We start from the raw sequence: 19,763 nt of genomic DNA, 5'->3' as shown, positions 1-19,763 counted from the left end.
CTTAGAGAAGTTCCTTTAGCATTTGTTGTAGAGCTGGTTTGGTGGTGCTGAATTCTCTTAGCTTTTACTTGTCTAAAGCTTTTGATTTCTCCATTAAATCTTAATGAGATCCTTGCAGGGTAGAGTATCTTGGTTGTAAGTTTCCCTTTCATCTCTTTAAATACATCATGCCACTCCCTTCTGGCTTGTAGAGTTTCTGCTGAGAAATCAGCTGTTAACCTTCTGGGAGTTCCCTTGTATGTTATTTTTCCCTTGTTGCTTTTAATAATTTTTCTTTGTCTTTAATTGTTGTCAGTTTGATTACTGTGTGTCTTGCCATGTTTCTCCTTAGGTTTATCCTGCCTGGGACTCTCTGCACTCCCTGGACTTGGGTGGCTATTTCCTTTCCCACGTTAGGGAAGTTTTTGACTATAATTTCTTCAAATATTGTCTCTGGTCTCGTAGGCTGTCTTCATTTCTTTTTATTCTTTTTACTTTATTCTGTTCCACGGCAGTGAATTCCACCATTCTGTCTTCCAGGTCAGTTATCTGTTCTTCTGCCTCAGTTATTCTGCTATTGATTCCTTCTAGTGCAGTTTTCATTTCAGTTATTGTATTGTTCCTCTCTGTTTGTTCTTTAATTCTTCTAGGTGTTTGTCCTTTAAGTCTTCTAGGTCTTTGTTAAACATTTCTTGCATCCTCTCGATCTTTGCTTCCATTCTTTTTCCGAGGTCCTGTATCATCTTCACTATCATTATTCTGAATTCTTTTTCTGGAAGGTTGCCTATCTCCACTTTATTCAGTTGTTTATCTGGGGTTTTATCTTTTTCCTTCATCTGGTACATAGCCCTCTGCCTTTTCATCTTGTCTGTCTTTCTGTGAATATGGGTTTTGTTCCACAGGACGCAGGATTGTAGTTTTCTTGCTTCTCACATGACTTTTTGAATTACGGTTTTCTCAGGGTATATGCCCAGTAGTGGGATTGCTGGGTTGTATGGTAGTTCTATTGTTAGTTTCTTAAGGAACCTCCATACTGTTCTCCGTAGTGGCTGTATCAATTTACATTCCCACCAGCAGTGCAAGAGGGTTCCCTTTTCTCTACACCCTCTCCAGCATTTATTTTTTGTAGATTTTTTGATGATGGCTACTCTGACTGGTGTGAGGTGATACCTCATTGTAGTTTTGATTTGCATTTCTGTAATGATAAGTGATGTTGAGCATTCTTTCATGTGTCTGTTGGCAATCTGTATATCTTCTTTGGCAAAATGTCTATTTAGGTCTTCTGCCCATTTTTGGATTGGGTTGTTTGTTTTTTGCTATTTAGCTGCCTGAGCTGCTTGTAAATTTTGGAGATTAATCCTTTGTCAGTTGCTTTATTTGCAAATACTTTCTCCCATTCTGAGGGTTGTCTTTTCATCTTGCTTATGGTTTCCTTTGCTGTGCAAAAGATTTTACGTTTCATTAGGTCCCATTTGTTTATTTTTTTTATTTCCATTTCTCTAGGAGGTGGGTTAGAAAGGATCTTGCTGTGATTTATGTCATAGAGTGTTCTGCCTATGTTTTCCTCTAAGAGTTTTATAGTGTCTGGCCTTACATTTAGGTCTTTAATCCATTTTGAGTTTATTTTTGTGTATGGTGTTAGGGAGTGTTCTAATTTCATTCCTTTACATGTAGCTGTCCAGTTTTCCCAACACCACTTATTGAAGAGGCTATCTTTTCTCCATTGTATGTTCTTGCCTCCTTTATCAAAATTAAGGTGACCATATGTGCGTGGGTTTATCTCTGAGCTTTCTATCCTGTTCCATTGATCTGTATTTCTGTTTTTGTGCCAGTACCATACTGTCTTGATTACTGTAGCTTTATAGTATAGTCTGAAGTCAGGGAGCCTGATTGCTCAATCTCCATTTTTCGTTCTCAAGATTGCTTTGGCTATTTGGGGTCTTTTGTGTTTCCATACAAATTGTGAAATTTTTTGTTCTAGTTCTGTGGAAAATGCCATTGGTAGTTTGATAGGGATTGCACTGAATCTGTAGATGGCTTTGGATAGTATAGTCATTTTCACAATATTGATTCTTCCAATCCAGGAACATGGTATATCTCTCCATCCGTCTGTGTCATCTTTGATTTCTATCATCAGTGTCTTACAGTTTTCTGAGTACAGGTTTCTTACCTCCTTAGGGAGGTTTATTTCTAGGTATTTTATTCTTTTTGTTGCAGTGGTAAATGGGGGTGCTTCCTTAATTTCTCTTTCAGATTTTTCATCATTAGTGTATAGGAATGCAAGAGATTTCTGTGCATTAATTTTGTATCCTGCTACTTATGAAATTCATTGATTAGCTCTAGTAGTTTTCTGGTAGCATCTTTAGGATTCTCTATACATATCATGTCATCTGCAAACAGTGACAGCTTTGCTCTTCTTTTCCGATTTGGATTCCTTTTATTTCTTTTTCTTCTCTGATTGCTGTGGCTAATACTTCCAAAACTGTGTTGAATAATAGTGGTGAGAGTTGACATCCTTGTCTTGTTCCTGATCTTAGTGGAAATGGTTTCCGTTTTTCACCGTTGACAACGATGTTGGCTGTGGGTTTGTCATATACCAGCCTTCTTTTTTGACATCTCTTAATTCAGCCCTCACCCAAAATTCCTGAGACATCACACACATGTAAACCGCCAACAAAGACATTGGAGCGATTGATTTTATAGTAGTGTCACCATGCATTCACTGATATTCAACATGGCAGTGTCGGTGGATTGGAAACCCTCTATTCCTTCTAACTTGAGTTGTCTAACGTGTTTATAGGCCAAAATTGAATTCTTATGCTCTATAATGAACAGTCTCTACTTGAAGTAATTACTGAAGGAAGAAGAAAGGCAGACTAAGAAGTACAGAACTCTATGAACCAGAAATTCCAGTTATCCAAGAATTATAATATGTAATAATTTTAGGTTCTTAATTATCTCTGCCTGCCCCAGATCCTAGAAGAGTATCTACCCCTAAGTATTAGGAACACTGAGAGTTAAAAATATTAGATTTATGGGTGCTTTTTCCTATGGAATGTGTTCCTGTCATTTGGAGGAGTTGAAGCAAGACACAAAAATGCTTAATTAGATGTCCTCCTGTTTTGGTACAACCAATGAAGTTAAGGCTAGTGGAGCAAAGAAACCACGGATCACCACTAACATCAACCACCAGCCTCCTTCCCCCACTCCAGTGTTGCATTACTAAAAGTAAAATAATATTCGTGACACAAAGCAAGCTATTAATAAGACAATGAGAAAACACCAAGTTGGAGCATAAAGGAGGATATAAAAATTTAGTATTAAGAGTAATTAGCTTATAATCAATTTCCTCTATTAAAGCTTATTTACAATGATATTTTAAACAAAGTCTATGATTCCAAGTTATTATTAGCTTTTTTAACTGCTCTGCCAGTTAGAGCCAAGATGAGAAAGGCTTTTTTAGGCTGAGATATAATAGTATAAAATTCACCCTTTTTAAAGTGCCTAATTCAGAATCACTATATTTGATACCCGTTACTTATATAATATTGTACATCAACTGTACCTCAGTTAAGCTATATGCCCTATAGTGTTCATTGTATCACTTTATGTTTCTACATCAATAAAATACAATCACACACACAAAAAGTGCATAATTCAGTAGATTTTAGTATATTCAACAAGATTTTGTAACCATCAGCACCAACTCCAGGACGTTTTCATCATCCCACAAAAAAATCTGTATTCATTAGCAGTCACTCCCCATTCCCCCCTCCCTCCAACCCCTGGCAATCACTGATCTTTCTTCTGTCTCCATAGATTTGCCTGTTCTGGACATTTCATGTAAACGGAATCATACGATATGTGGTCTTTTGTGTCTGGCTTCTTTCACTTAGCATAATGCTTTAAAGATTTATCATGTAGCATGTATCAGTACTTCATTCCTTTTTATGGTTAAATAATATCCCATTGTATGAATATACCACATTTTGTTTATCCATTAATCAACTGATGGACATTTCAGTTGTTTCCACTTTTTGGTTACTGTGAATAACACTGCTCTGAACATTCATGTACAAATTTTTGTGTAGACAGAAAAAGCCTTCTGATTTAGCTTTTTTTTTCAAAACAGCCAGCTTCCTTTTTAAAATCAGAAGTACCCTCTTGATGTAGCGTAACTTCCTCTTTCATATGTAACTTTTTTTTCCCCTATAGCATCTTATGAGCAAAATCTTTTGATGTCACTTCAGAGTGACTCTCATGTCTTTCTGGACCTGATTCTTCTCACCTCAACACAGGTCCTCACAGCTGAGCTGATTTCCCAGGCTTGCTATGCTACGTGTTTCTGTCACTCACTCAGATGTTCGCAGTTTTGCTGCCTTGTTTATCCCAATGGGTCTTCTTAACTCCGTGGTCTTGATCAGTTCTATTATCTCAGTCTCCAAAGTCATTGTCACCTGAGGCTGGTATGACTTTACATGTTAGTTTATAAAATAAAGGCTAGACTTATTTTAGGATAACACATTGCATATATCGATACAACATTAACTGTTTAGCAGTTTTATACAAGTCAAAATAAGTGATTCGTGTCTTCAGCAAATGTTCAAACTTTTCTCTATCCTGTGTAATCAACCCATTTTTTCCTTAAAACATCCCATAGAGCTGATGCTTTCTGAAGAGAGTGAATTAATATTGTATATCACCACTGTCTTCATTTTCAGAGGGGGAAGGGCAGGGAGTTATGAGAGGATTTGGAAAGCTCTAAAAAATCCATTCTGAGTTCCAAACTAAACTTCAAAGACTGAATCCTACAAAAACAATATGTTGGGTGTCACACACAGTTTTATCCTTCTATCTCCTTCCCACTGTCACCTTCCTTTAGGGTATAGGCTCTTTCTGGACTCACGCCTCAGTTCTGTAGGTCATTTCAGGACATGATAAGGGAATATCTTTTCTTGCTTGATATATTGGAGGCTATCCTTAAAACAGTTCTATAGTTTTTAGTCATTTCAGAGAGGGCAGTCTCTCTCGTATGTACCCCTGCCAGGGAACCTGTAAAACCCTGTAACCCAGGAGTCCACCACTGAGCTGGTTCTCTTTGAGAAAGGTTATCCTCCTTGCTCAAGCATGTTTGCTCAAGGGAAACATATACGGAATGGTAACACAAGAAAGGAACCCCAGTCAAGGCAGCTGGATCTTAAGGTAACAACTGATATATCCCAGTCATTCCCACAGCAAGAGAGCACCAGTCTTTTCCATCCTCTAGTCAAGCTGTCTTAACACAGTTGCCCTGAAGACCAGGTTGGGCCCATGGTCCAGACAGGACATCCTCTGTCTGCAGGCAGTGTATGTGCATGAATGATCTGCAGGCCAAAAAGAGATGCAGGTTGCTGTGCAGGAAACACCTACTATTGGCTAGCTGTCTTGTTAGGATGGACTTCATGTATGCTGCAGAGGGCAGGAGAGAGTATCGCACGGTTTATTCCAGAAGGACATTGGGAAGACCCTTACAATCGACTCTTTCCATTATAACTGACAAACTTTCCATCTTTGCAAATTGAATTTATTAACTATATGTTTATAGTTTTCTATTCTTCCTCATTCTGTTTAGTTCCTCCCTGGAAAACCTCTCACCTAGAAACAGCTTTTCCCTTCCAGCCCCCAGCCCCAAGGATTGTACCACTTTCTCTGACTAAAGTAAAGAGAGAAGAGAGTAGATCATAGGCCGTGTTTGTGTCAATAGTGAAATTCCTTGTTTGATCTTTTTCCAGTAAAGAAGAGGTCACTCTAAAAGCCATGTTCTTTGCTGCTATGTTTCAGTTATCATATACTTCTTGAAACTAACTCACATTCTCAGACTCTTTCTTGAACCAAGCATGTATACTTCCATACAGGCACAAGTAAATATGTAAAAAGCAAATAAACAAACTTCATAATAGTCTTTTTCCATCAATAACTCATTGCCACAGACCAGTTCTTTCTTAACCCCCTTTAGGGGACCTGGCCTTTCTCCCTGTGAATTTTTTGGAAAGCCATTGGATAAATAAAAACTTAGAGCTTATTTCACCATCAAAGGACATGGAGAAATGTCTTCTTCCTGCTTAAGAGGGGTAGCAGGACAGCCTCTTAACCACTGTTCTGACTTTGAAACTCCAGAGATTTATAAGAAGTAAATGAAAGTATTTGCTGTCCTTTGCTGTAAACCAACATTGTGCTAGGTGCAATGAAGAAAAAAAGGGATCACTTCTTATCTTCTTCGTATCCTCACCACCCAGCAAAGTAACTGCATATAATAAGTGTCAGAAATATATTTGTTGAGTGATTGAATGACTTTACAATTGACCTTACCCTGAAAAGTTTAGACACTGTTGGAAAATATTGCCGGATTATAAAATATTGCAGTAGAAGCCCTTTTACCTGAACATGATTGGGATGGATAGTTACTCAGTAGGGAATTGTAAACTCTATCCATGTATTCTGTAAAATGTGTATCTTAAACATTTTATTTTAACTTGGAACATTAATTATTCAGATCTTTTAATGTAGAGCCAAGCCTTTTCTTTGGAAATGAGTGTCATAATTGGAAATTGAAGTTTCATGACATCTTTTTGTAGTAAATCACACTCAGTATATTTGTTAACTGATTTCCAGGAACTTAAGTCAGTAGTGAAGCAATTTGAATGTAGTTACCGTCTAGATTTTAATGATTTTTCTCCTTTATCTCACCGATAACTAATTTTACAGCAGAAAAATTTTAGTAGTTTTTTGCCTTTACTGAGTATTTATAAAATATTCAACTTAGGGTTTTAGTTTTAGAAATATCAACTCTCTTTTTTCCACATTCATATTTCATTAGTTTATGTAATTGAATTATTACTGTAAAAAGTACAACCAGTATAAACAGATGGGGACAAATACAACCAACTCTTAGTAAGCATAGAACTCAACTACTGAGATAAGAAACATGAGAGCATAACAGAAACTAAACTATTAGCCATGAACCAGTGTGTCCCAGGCATTGGTGGTTCTCCTATAGGTAAAATGGAGAGCATTGGTTTGTCCAGAGAATAAGTTAAGTGGAAGTCATTCAAGAAAGACTCTACAATATTTTATTAAGAGAATTGCAATAAGGGGCTTAAATAGATAATCCTTCATGAAATAGGTAAAATTTGAGTTGAATTTCGAAGGATGGTTAAAGTGTGTATAATTTGAGGAGAAGGAGTATTCTCAGGAAGGGGATGAAAAGTCACACCCCTGAAGCCATGGGTTGTTGTAGGAAGGGGAGAAATACAACTAAGGTGTGGCTAAAGTGAAAAAGCATTAAATCACAAGTCTAAAAACCCAGCTGCATTCATAACAGACTTTTTTAATGTTTTAATTTGGTGGTAAATAATGAAGGAGGAATTAGAGAGTTATAGACAAGAGTGTAGGGAAAGCCACCTAGCTCAAAGAGTTAACCTGAATGAGAGAAAATTGGGGAGACAAAGGAAAGGCCCAGGTTGAAGCATTAGACCAGTGGTTTCAATGTAATCCTCTTTCAATCATAGTATATATTGAGAGCTTTCAGGTAAGATTTTGTATGAGTGGAGAATTCTACAGCTTAAAAAGAAATTTGAAAACTACAGGTTTAGGCATATAAGCCCAATATACATGTTATAAAGTGTTACCAGAATGTCTTAAAATCGAGAAAAAACTTAAGTTGTAGGAAACAATGGAAAACCAAAGAATTTAATTCCCAGTAAATTAGACAAAGGTTCAGCAGAAGAGAATCGTAAGCTGTTATTGGTTTTGGGGTTTATTTGGTAATATTTGGTTTATATTTTCTAGAAGTAGAAAATCAGTATGGATCGAATAATATGGCTGACTGAAAATAAATATTGAATTCTAAATATTAAACATGAGATAATACTTGAAGATTTGCTTGTAAATAACTATGAGGCAGCTATTCAATATATGATAAAATAATAGAATTTTTTTAAAATCTGAGATTTCTTGAAAGCTTAAGAAAAACGAGTCTCACAAATTCAAGATGTATTATGTCATTGCTATTTGATCATCTTTTGTACCTTTATTATAACCAAATTTCATTCACTTCTGTGTATCTAAATCTGCTTTCTTTTGGCATTCCATCATTCCTTTCTTAACTAACCAATGCTTTGACAATAAATTTTCAAATGTATCCAGATTCATAACCACTTCAAAAAAGTATGCTTGATCACTAGATAGTCTTCTGCAAACTAACCAAAAAAAAAAAAGAAAAAAAGATTTGATTTTAAAATCTGAGACTAACAAATCTCTGTATATTCCTGTTTGAGGATGATAGTGTTTTTCTCCATATTTTGACTGGTTATATCTAGAAGGTTTTAGACATTTGCTTCCCTTCAAATAAGAATTTTTTTAAATTATTCTTAAAATAATAGTTTCAAATTTGAAGTGCAGCATGTTCTTTTTTTCATAAAATATTAAATAGCAAAATCAAAAATGCTCTACATGTTCTCTCCTAGCTTGAGGAGAAACTGTTTTATGTGGCTTGACACCTCATGTACTCTGAGTTTAAGAAGTTAGCATTATCTGAGAAGTCACTATTTTTAGGTCCAGCTGTAATGTTTCTAACTTTGGTGCTCAGAGTAGTGGGTGCTTCCTTTCCCAGAAGGCTCTGTATTCTCCACATGGGCAGGTCAGTTTGACTTAAAGCTACCTACAAGGAGCAACAGGCCCGTTGCAGCCCGTGTTTCTTACTTGAAAATTATGAGCAGGTCTTGGGAGCCACAGGCTGTATTTGGGAAGCAGCTGCATGTCAGTACAAGCATGGATTGTGGTCCCTGGAGGCTGGGAGAGCACAATGCTTGAACTTAATTTCTTTGGGAGATAAGAAGAAAAAAAATACCTTTCTACCTGACGAGATTGACAACTTATTAAGTCTGACTATCTTCAGAAGTGTGCTGGACAGTTTGATAAGTAAACATCCACTTTTCAAAGATGATGATCAAGGAAACATCTCTACGAAGGGACCCGGACTTAAGGGGAGAGTTAGCTTTCCTGGCAAGGGGCTGTGATTTTGTTCTCCCGTCACGGTTTAAGAAGCGGCTGAAGTCATTTCAGCAGACACAGGTTTGAAACTTGGGTGTTTCTTTTAAAATATTTTTATTACTAATAAAACCACCCAGTGAACTAACTTACAAATAATTTTACAGCTCACTTGATATTAGATCAAGGAATTAATCTGTGTCCTCTATTCAGCTATTTCCAGAAAGCTATTTGTAGAGAGATTCCAACAGGTTTAAAAATAGACCTTCTGGACCTGAAGTACAGTACTCACATTTTTCTCTTGTAGAGAGGGAATCCAGTTTTAGAGACAATTAAATACAACTTAACAAATATTTTACAATTTAGAATTTTTCATAGAAATATCTTTGAGAAGTTAGAATTTCCATGTTAAAATCCTTGTTTGCACTTTGATTTAGTAGACTAAATTTGTATTAACATACATATATCTGTAATGAATCTTTTTTAAAAAAGAATATTGATCCTTATAGTCTTTTTTTTTTGAAAGAAATATTTTTATACATATAGGCAGTTGTGTGCGTGTGATATACTGTGTGTAGGGAGCAAAGGATGGCAGTTACTCCTGGGTTCTGAAAGAATGTCTTCCCTCAGCTGTGAGGTTGAGTCATTTCTGCCTGCAGGGGCTGCTTGCAGAGATCGTGCTTATTTGCTTACAACTGTAGAGCCAGTGTCTCATCAAACAAGTTACCTAGCACTGAATACAATACGGATCAAGGGCCACATCAATGATGGACATCAAGAATCCAGCAAGAAACCATAGTTTTGTAGTTATTCTGACCTAAAGTAATTTCAAATTATTTGAGTGAATGATATGAAATTGCGTTTTTAAAAATAGGTCAAAAATGGTCAAATATTGGAAATGCTACAGTAACATAAGGGTACTGTTCAGAATGAATATCTAAATGATACTGTATAGGGAAAGACTGTAATGGAGAATTGAGATACTTTACACAGCTAATTCTGTTTTAATGCTGTTCCTAGATTTGAATGAAATAGTTTTATTTAAAGTGGGCAGATGCTAAACTTGGTAAATCTGACGAAATTTATATTACTGTTTTATTCTATAATATTGTAAAGCGTCAGTTTTATTAAACTACTTTAAGACTTAAATTATATGTCTCCTATTGAACCCAGTGGAAAGTAAATCAATACACCTGAAAAGTTCAAAGTAAATGCATTCTTTTTATCTTCCCTTTAAGTATTAACATCAGTTTTATTAAATATGGACTTAAACAGTGAATTAGTAAATACTTCCCTATTAGTGAACTGCTCTGTGTTAAAGTACACTGACGAAAGAAAGGAGACTATTATATAATTGAATATTTTCCCATTCAAATTAAAACTTTGACAAATAGCCAGGGTTTCTTCTGAATGTCACTTATTTCTGTCAAAGCAAAAGTGTAGAGTTAACACTGAAGGGCTTGCTCTAAACCTTCTCCAGTATTGTGTGTTCACTAGAATATTGAGTTTCATTCCCAGTGGCACCAGTGGTCTCAATCCTATGGTTATAATTGCCCTGAAGTTATCCATAACTACCCTGGATGTCACACCATGGGAAACATTTTTGAGAAACAAAAAAGAATTTTGGTAACTGTATATTTGTAGTCTCACAACTCTCTTTCAGCATAGAATAATAGAAAGGAAATGACAGTAATACAAGTAACCTAAGTAAAGCCCCTGAAGAATTATATGCCTTATTTTAGAAATTTAAGAACAGTTTCTACTGTTATTGACTCATAGGACTATGTAATAATAATTGCAGATTTAGCACTAAGGCAGAGACAATTGTTTACTTAGAAGAGATTATCAGTTTGTTAAATCAAAAGTAGTTTGTAAACTTTAAATTGGCTTACAAGTGTAAGTGATTATTTTATTTATTATTGAATCTGAAGGACCATGCCAAGTTATGTTTAATCTTTTTTTTTTTTTTTTTTTTTTTTTTTTTTGTGGTACACGGGCCTCTCACTGTTGCGGCCTCTTCCGTTGCGGAGCACAGGCTCCGGATGCGCAGGCTCAGCGGCCATGGCTCACGGGCCTAGCCGCTCCGCAGCATGTGGGATCTTCCTGGACCGGGGCACGAACCTGTGTCCCCTGCACCGGCAGGCGGACTCTCAACCACTGCGCCACCAGGGAAGCCCTGTGTTTAATCTTTTGAGAACCCCATCCTTTGGCCTTGTGACTCATTTTCTTAAATAAGACATATCTCTGCCCAGCACAGTTTTGAGCCTCTTCCCTATGTTACATCCTGTAATTTCCTTTAATCCTCACAACAACCTTCTAAGAAGAAGGTTGTTGTGAGAATTAAAGGAAATTAATTGGTGAGGATTAAAGGAAATTAATCTGTTTTATTACTGAAATTCTAAAAGGTTAAGTAACTTACCTGAGGTCACAGAGCTAGTAAGCCATCACTGATTTTTGTTAAGTTTTTCATATTTAATTGGCATCACTTCCCTCTGCAATGTCTTCCTTGACTATTGCTTTATATGAGTGATATCCTGATACTGCAGCAAAGGCTTGGTGTGACCAACTGGCCTTCGTATCCCCAACAGTATTAATATATGAGCAGATTCCACTCTGTATTAATGTCAGATATTAACATGAGAAATGGGCCGTGTTTAATAAAAGTAGGAGATTAAATCATATTTATCACATATTTGTATGAATGAAGCCTGTCTTCCTATAATACTTATGCTTTTCAAAGGTAGCTAAAATTTTTACCCTGAATTTAAAAATCATGTTATAAGTCCATATGTCAAAAGGGAATATGATATTCAGATCTACTTCATACTGATAAATCATTGTTCAGACTTTAGGAATGGCGTTAGGATATAATTTAAGGAAGAAGAACACTCGAGTAATATTTTGTGTTCACAGTGAATTTAAAATAAATTTAGCTAGTCAACAGTCATGTCCGTCTTTCATACCTTATGTAGCATTTAATAAGGCCATGCTCATGAGCCTTGATAGATAATTTGGTCAAAATTAAGAATAGAAATTAAACTCTGAAAATCTTCATTGAATCTTTTTTGCTTTTTCTATTATGAATCTCAGAACTAAATTTAGTCTTCATTGCTAAAATAAACTTCTACCTGAATATTAGTGTACCTCCCTTCCCCTTTCCCTAAATCATGGTTACTCTTAGTCTCCCTGTTGCCCCCCAACCTTTTAATACTGTCCTTTCTATGTCTCTTTATAGTACACCACATCAAATCCTTTTTGGAAAAAGGAATGATATAAACTATTAAAGAATTAATAAACTGTAAAGAGAGTTTGGCTGTGGTGAAATTAATGACCATGATCCTTGTCTATTAGAGTATACTAAAAATGAGAGAATTGTGTATCTCAGAAAAAATAGCATGCCTCTGGTGGCAAGTCAGTCAGCCTGGTAGAAGACATTCTAAAACTAAAATGCTTTAATTTTCTTAACAAAGACTTTCTTTGCATCAGGGACTAGCAGTGATTTTACCTAGATAAAGTCAAACTAGGGAAGAATGTAGAAGGACAGCCCCCACAATACATTTTAGATCTACATATTTAAAAAGAACTCATTCTGTTTGCCTACTGAAGGACAGGTAGAAATGCATAGAAACACCAAGAACAGTCTTCAAGAAGAATTTACTAATCCAGGTCCAACAGACTGAGAATTCACCTTAAGGTCCTTAATATGTCAACTGACCTTGCTCTTAAATGTCTCGCTCATCACTGGTGGGAAAATGTACTGTAGGATTTTTTAAGCACAAATCTATGTAGACTCTAGTATTGACAGATGAGTAATGTACTGATTGATTCAGTGTAGATAAGCATTCCCTCAGAGCATGCTTACCCCTGTCTATAGTTGAGTGAGCTCTTCATCTGTACTGCTTCTAATTGTGGTTTCTTGTATTTATACCCAACTTCCTATTACTGGTGAGGACTTTCCAGTAATATATACTGTTTAGAATATTTGTGTCTCATAATCATATTTTCTTTCCAGATTCAAAATAAACCAGAAAAGAAACCTGGGACACCACTTCCACCTCCAGCCACCTTTGCAAGTAGTCCCCGACCTCTCTCCCCTGTTCCTCATGTGAATAATGTTGTGAATGCAACATTATCCATAAACATTCCACGGTTCTACTTCCCTGAAGGACTCCCCGATGCCTGCAGTAATCATGAACAGACTCTAAGCAGAATTGAAACTGCTTTCATGGATATTGAAGATCAGAAAGCAGACATTTATGAAATGGGAAAAATTGCAAAGGTAATATAACTACTAAATAATGTATAATCTCCCTTTCTCTAGCAATCCCAATCTCCCTCTCTTTATTGCCTCCTTGCTCTCTGTTTGTAAGCATACATCTTTTTTTTCTATATTAGAAAAATGTATTTGATACTGATATATTAGCTATGGTTCTACTTTATGGAACTCTTAAGTGTGAAAAAAGCCTTAGTGGTTTCGTAGTCCATCCTCCCATTTAATACAGGAATTCCATCCATGGCATCACCAACACATAAATTCATTATCTGCTTGAATGCCTTCAGTGACAGGAAACTCACTACCTTGTCAAGCAGCCTGTTCCATCATTAAATAGCCTTCCTTGTTAGAAAAATTTCCCTTGTGTTGAATACAAATCTCTCTTTTTTGTTCTCATTCATTGATCATAACTCCTTGCCCTCAAACCAGACAAGGAACAATTAGGCTAGCTCAACACTGTAATTCTTCTCAGAAATAAATGGATTTGCCACCAGGAAGCAAGTCTGTGATACTTTTCAATATATCCAACTGCTTCTAATTTAAGGTCTTAGTCCCTAATGCTAAGACTACTGTAATATCTTTAGTAATGGATTCTACACCTCCAGCCTCCTCCTAGAACAGTTACTACTGAGCATAATCATCAGTTTATATTTGATCATGTCATTCCCCAGCTCAGCAATATTCAGGGATTCCTACCATCTATAGGAGTGCTTTGTTTCGTTTGGGTTCTGTTTTTATGATGCATGTACACTGAAGAGTCAGATCATACCTCAGGATTTAGCAGTGGTCTCAAGCTGTGCTTCAAGAGACAGAGGGGCTTTAGTAGGCTAAGGGCTGCATGTGGACAACTAGACACCAAGTGGGAGTTCCCAAGACCCCATGCACCCTTCCACTGGGAATGCTTCCTCTGCTTTCAGGAATAATATTTGAAAGTTTGAAGACTACTGCTTTTGAGGATAAAACCCAAACTGCTGTTCCCTGCGTGGGCCTGACCCACCTGCCCTCCCACAGGCTTGCCTCTGCATTTGGGCTCTCATAGTTCTCCCCTCCAAAGTGGGCTTCCACTCTGCCACTCCCACATCACCCATCCTCTAAGACCTAGCTTCCATTGTGTCCTGAGAGACGTCCCTGAATCCCTGCCCTGTCATGTCCCATCTTCTCTCCTACCTCTAACCTCAGAACATTTGTTACTGCTGTTAAATAATTTGTAAGTAGAGTGATTTTAAGGGAAGTGAAAAAGAATCCTTTTTTTATTCCTTTTTTCATCACCCCCCCCCAATCTTAGAACTTGCTTTTTGACCCCTTAGAATGTTTCTAGTGAAAAACAACCTCTTTCATTCCAGAAGTAAGAGCTCACCTTCTTCTCCTCTATTGTACGTATGAGGAAACTGAAATCCTACAAGTATGTACGTGAAGACACAGAGTTTGTCCATGTCAGGAGACATGTCCTCTGACTCCTGCATCGTGCTGTTTCTACCCTATCTCCCCTGGATGTATGCTAACATACCATCAACTGACTTCCAAGCTATATCCACCCAAATAAGTTATAAGTTCTTTCAGGACATTGGCATTTTCTTACCCCAAGCTTTGAGAGATGACTATTTTATGAATCAAGTGGTAAATTATCTGAGTGGACTAGAATAATGAATCTAAATCCAAAAGATAGAATTTAGCAAGGATGAATGAAGTCTAATTTGGAGATAACATGTTAATCACATAAATGCCAAACAGGGTATATCTAACATGGTAACAATTTGTGTGAGAGAGACATGAGGTTTCATGGACCACTTCGGGCAGGCAAACAGGAGAGACTGCAGATTGCAGGACATGGTAGTTCCCCGGTGGTCTGCTGGGCTCCCCACATCTGGAGAGCCAATCAGTGACTAGTGCTTCACTGCCAGAGACCTGCAGCCTGCTCTGTCTTGAAGATCTCTGGGTCGACCTTCATCTAAGTATTCCCAGCGCCTGACTGAGGAGCCTTCCTGCTGTGCTGCCTCCACCCTCCTGCTCTGGCTCTCCCACCTGGCTGGTGGTAGCCCTGCCCTGCCTGTGGCTCAGTGGCCGCCAGCACTCCACAGTGAATGCACAGTGAGAGGAGAGCAGAGAGCCTGAGGACTCCACATGGTCACGAGATGTGTAGGAGAGAGCGTAGTCAAGTCAGGGAAGGGGTTTACATGCTGGGGAGTCAGACGGAGGACTTTCCTATTTACAGGCAGTGAGGATCAATCTGTAGGTGGCATCAGGAAAAACTGCCAGTGTGGAAGCTGACAACATAGAGAAGTTTAAAAAGATAGAAAACTATTTTTTTTAGTAGCCATAGTAACAGGCATTTACGTGACAATTTACTGTTTATACCAAATTATCATGTGGCACAGTAGCCAGTATACACATACATGTCTGATTAACTTGTCTGAATTGTACTTGATTATAGCCCTAACTTCCATTCGGGGTGCCAAGCATTTGTGTTCACTGCTCTTAGACCTTAATTGTCAGCTCAGATAGCAAGGTGAACTGCTCATACTTTTAAAAAGTTAAAACTAACATTGCATATAAAGATGAGGATGTGTGTATAATGACCTCGGAAGTACTGTATCAGCTCGTTTTATTGGATTTTGCCTCTTTATTCTTAAAATCATTTATTTTTTAAAAAATTCATTTAATCATGTCTTCCAGTTAGCTAGGCTCATGTAATCCAGCTTTTCCTTGGCTACGGCCAGTCTTTTAGCACTCACTAAATCAGTCTTACTTTCCACCGTTCTTTGCTCTACAGACCGTCCTCATCCTTTGGCAGTGCCTGTATCACTGACCCTCGTGTGCTTGTGTTCTCACGACAGGTTGGCTATAGGAAAGGAGAAGACAACCCCTGGGGGACAACAAAGGAGGATGTGGTCAGAGCAATAAATGAACGTTTTTATGGATTCTTATAGTTTATAAAGCTACTTGGAGGACCTTCCCTGGTGGTCCAGTGGTTGAGATTTTGCCTTCCAATGCAGGGGGTGCGGGTTCGATCCCTGGTCAGGGAGCTAAGATCACACATGCCTCACGGCCAAAAAACCAAAACATAAAACAGAAGCAATATGGTAACAAATTCAGTAAAGTCTTTAAAAATGGTCCACATCAGGGCTTCCCCGGTGGCGCAGTGGTTGAGAGTCCGCCTGCTGATGCAGGGGACACGGGTTCGTGCCCCAGTCCGGGAAGATCCCACATGCCGCGGAGCGGCTGGGCCCGTGAGCCATGGCCGCTGAGCCTGTGCGTCCGGAGCCTGTGCTCCGCAACATGAGAGGCCCGCGTACCGCAAAAAAAAAAAAAAAAAAAAAGTCCACATCAAAAGAAAAGAGAAAAATCTCTCTCTTATAAAGCTACTTGGAAGGCCAGCTTGAGTTTACAGTCTACTCTCCGTGATGCTTAAGTGTAGCTGTAGAGACTGGGGTCTGTTTTTTAAGTGCAAAGAAAACTCTTTATGAAATCTGCATCTGTTGGTGAAGTTTAGCTCATTCATCTTCAACCTCAAACAGCGTGGAGAGATTAATGTCCATTTCTGATTAAATTCTCAGTGTGTAGTTTGTACTTTTTTCCACAGCTTTAAGTAGTAATGGAGAAGAAATGACTAGAGAATGAATCTAAGAGGAGCAAAAGCAGCATAGGATGGGCTTCCCTGGTGGTGCAGTGGTTGAGAGTCCACCTGCCGATGCAGGGGACACGGGTTCGTGCCCCGGTCCGGGAAGATCCCACATGCCGCAGAGCGGCTGGGCCCATGAGCCGTGGCCACTGAGCCTGTGCGTCCGGAGCCTGTGCTCCGCAACAGGAGAGGCCACAACAGTGAGAGGCCCGCGTACCACAAAAAAAAAAAAAAAAAAAGCATAGGAACAGAAACTGAGGAACAGCAAGGGAAGTATTTGTCACCACTGAGTTTTAGCCTCTAAGAGAAAGTTGAGAGAAAAGAATGAAAGTCTTCCGAACTGAACAAAGCCCTCCAGCTCCTCTAATTGGCTGATACAGTACCATCTTGACCCATTGTTCCTGTGGCCTGTAAGCTAGCCTCTCTGTACCTTTTTTTCTTCATCTGCAGAACTGGATAAAAATACCCACCCTCTTCTGTATGGGATCATGTCAGGGCCAAATGAAATAATGAGCATGAGACATTTTAAAAATGTTAAAGAACATTACAAATATTGGGTGATCATCTCTTCCTGTGTATCATTAGACAATCTTGCTTTCAGTTCTTTATGTTGTTGGGCCATTTTTAGATCTAATTATAGGTGTCAGTCAAGCTTTCTTTGCTCCAGCAACGCTGACTCTTGTCTCCTCCTCTAAACCTCAGTTTCCTAAACCCATTTTCAGCACGTCCTGTACTTCCTTACTTGTCATCCAGTCTTTTCCTTTGTAAAAAGCCTTGACATGAGCTTGTTCTCTCCTTCGTTATAAAAGTTTCTATTCTGTTGCACTCAGGTTGATATCATTTACTTTTTTTTTAGGTTCTTATTGATCTCCTGACTTCCTTTATCTTTTTTTTTTTTGTCTGCAAGAAACCCACTTAATTTTTAAAAAATTTTTTTAACATCTTTATTGGAGTATAATTGCTTTACAATGGTGTGTTAGTTTCTGCTGTATAACAAAGTGAATCAGCTATATGTATACATATATCCCCATATCCCCTCCCTCTTGCATCTCCCTCCCACCCCTCTAGGTGGTCACAAAGCACCGAGCTGATCTCCCTGTGCTATACGGCTGCTTCCCACTAGCTATCTACTTTACATTTGGTGGTGTATATATGTCAATGCCACTCTCTCACTTTGTCCCAGTTTACCCTTCCCCCTCCCCATGTCCTCAAGTCCATTCTCTATGTCTGCATCTTTATTCCTGTCCTGTCCCTAGTTTCTTCAGAACCACTTTTTTTTTAGACTCCATATATATGTGTTAACATACAGTATTTGTTTTTCTCTTTCTGACTTACTTCACTCTGTATGACAGACTCTAGGTCCATCCACCTCACTACAAATAACTCAATTTCGTTTCTTTTTATGGCTGAGTAATATTCCATTGTATATATGTTCCACATCTTCTTTATCCATTCATCTGTTGATGGACACTTAGATTGCTTCCATGTCCTGGTTATTGTAAATAGAGCTGCAGTGAACATTGTGGTACATGACTGTTTTTGAATTATGGTTTCCTCAGGGTATATGCCCAGTAGTGGGATTGCTGGGTCATATGGTAGTCCTGTTTTTAGTTTTTTAAGGAAACTCCATACTGTTCTCCATAGTGGCTGTATCAATATACATTCCCACCAACAGTGCAAGAGGCTTCCCTTTTCTCCACACCCTATCCAGCATTTACTGTTTGTAGATTTTTTTGATGATGGCCATTCTGACTAGTGTGAGGTGATACCTCGTTGTACTTTTGATTTGCATTTCTCTAATGATTAGTGATGTTGAGCATCCTTTCATGTGTTTTTTGGCAATTTGTATATCTTTGGAGAAATGTCTGTTTAGGTCTTCTGCCCATTTTTGGATTGGGTTGTTTGGTTTTTGATATTGAGCTGCATGAGTTGCTTGTAAATTTTGGAGATTAATCCTTTGTCAGTTGCTTCATTTGCAATTATTTTCTCCCATTCTGAGGGTTGTCTTTTCGTCTTGTTTATGGTTTCCTTTGCTGTGCAAAAGCTTTGAAGTTTCATTAGGTCCCATTTGTTTATTTTTGTTTTTATTTCCATTTCTGTAGGAGGTGGGTCAAAAAGGATCTTGCTGTGATTTATGTCATAGAGTGTTCTGCCTATGTTTTCCTCTAAGAGTTTTATAGTGTCTGGCCTTACATTTAGGTCTTTAATCCATTTTGAGTTTATGTTTTGTGTATGGTGTTAGGGAGTGTTCTAATTTCATTCTTTTACATGTAGCTGTCCAGTTTTCCCAGGACCACTTATTGAAGAGGCTGTCTTTTCTCCATTATAGATTCTTGCCTCCTTTATCAAAAATAAGGTGACCATATGTGTGTGGGTTTATCTCTGGGCTTTCTATCCTGTTCCATTGATCTGTGTTCCTGGTTTTTACCATACTGTCTTGATTACTGTAGCTTTGTAGTATAGTCTGAAGTCAGGGAGTCTGAATCCTCCAGCTCCATTTTTCTTTCTCAAGATTGCTTTGGCTATTTGCTCACTCTCTTTATCTTAATCCTTTGTTTTTAAGCAGATGCAGACCAGCCATACATTTTTTAAAAATGGTCAAAGTGTATTGTCTGAAGCCCTTGCCATCCACTGCCCTTCCAGTTTTTTCTTTTGGCATTTTCTCCAAGGGCCCGATACCGTCATGTTGACCAACCTTTGGCTGCTCAGGGTGACCCACTACAAGAAAAACAATTCAGCCCTTTCCCATCTACTTCAAAACATATCTATTCTGTACTTTATCTCTTAGGATTCTGCCTTTGGGTCATAAAAAATTTGTAAATGTTAATCCCAATGATTTACTACTCTTTATGAGCTGATGTGTAC

General features: G+C 38.0%; 1 protein-coding gene across 5 annotated transcripts in view; it reads left to right on the top strand.

Moving 5' to 3' along the window:
• Window positions 1–19,763, top strand: part of PPP2R3A (protein phosphatase 2 regulatory subunit B''alpha) — a 222,679-nt gene that overhangs the window by 73,284 nt on the left and 129,632 nt on the right. For all 5 annotated transcript variants that reach the window (XM_030873423.3, XM_030873425.3, XM_060298583.2 and 2 more), the window contains one exon: window positions 13,019–13,285. In XM_030873423.3, coding sequence (XP_030729283.1) covers window positions 13,019–13,285 — 267 coding nt within the window. The remainder of the gene's footprint in view (window positions 1–13,018; window positions 13,286–19,763) is intronic.

Source organism: Globicephala melas, chromosome 4 (assembly GCF_963455315.2).
Source record: "Globicephala melas chromosome 4, mGloMel1.2, whole genome shotgun sequence".
Classification (NCBI taxonomy): domain Eukaryota; kingdom Metazoa; phylum Chordata; class Mammalia; order Artiodactyla; family Delphinidae; genus Globicephala; species Globicephala melas.
This window is presented reverse-complemented; position numbering and strand designations above follow the sequence as displayed.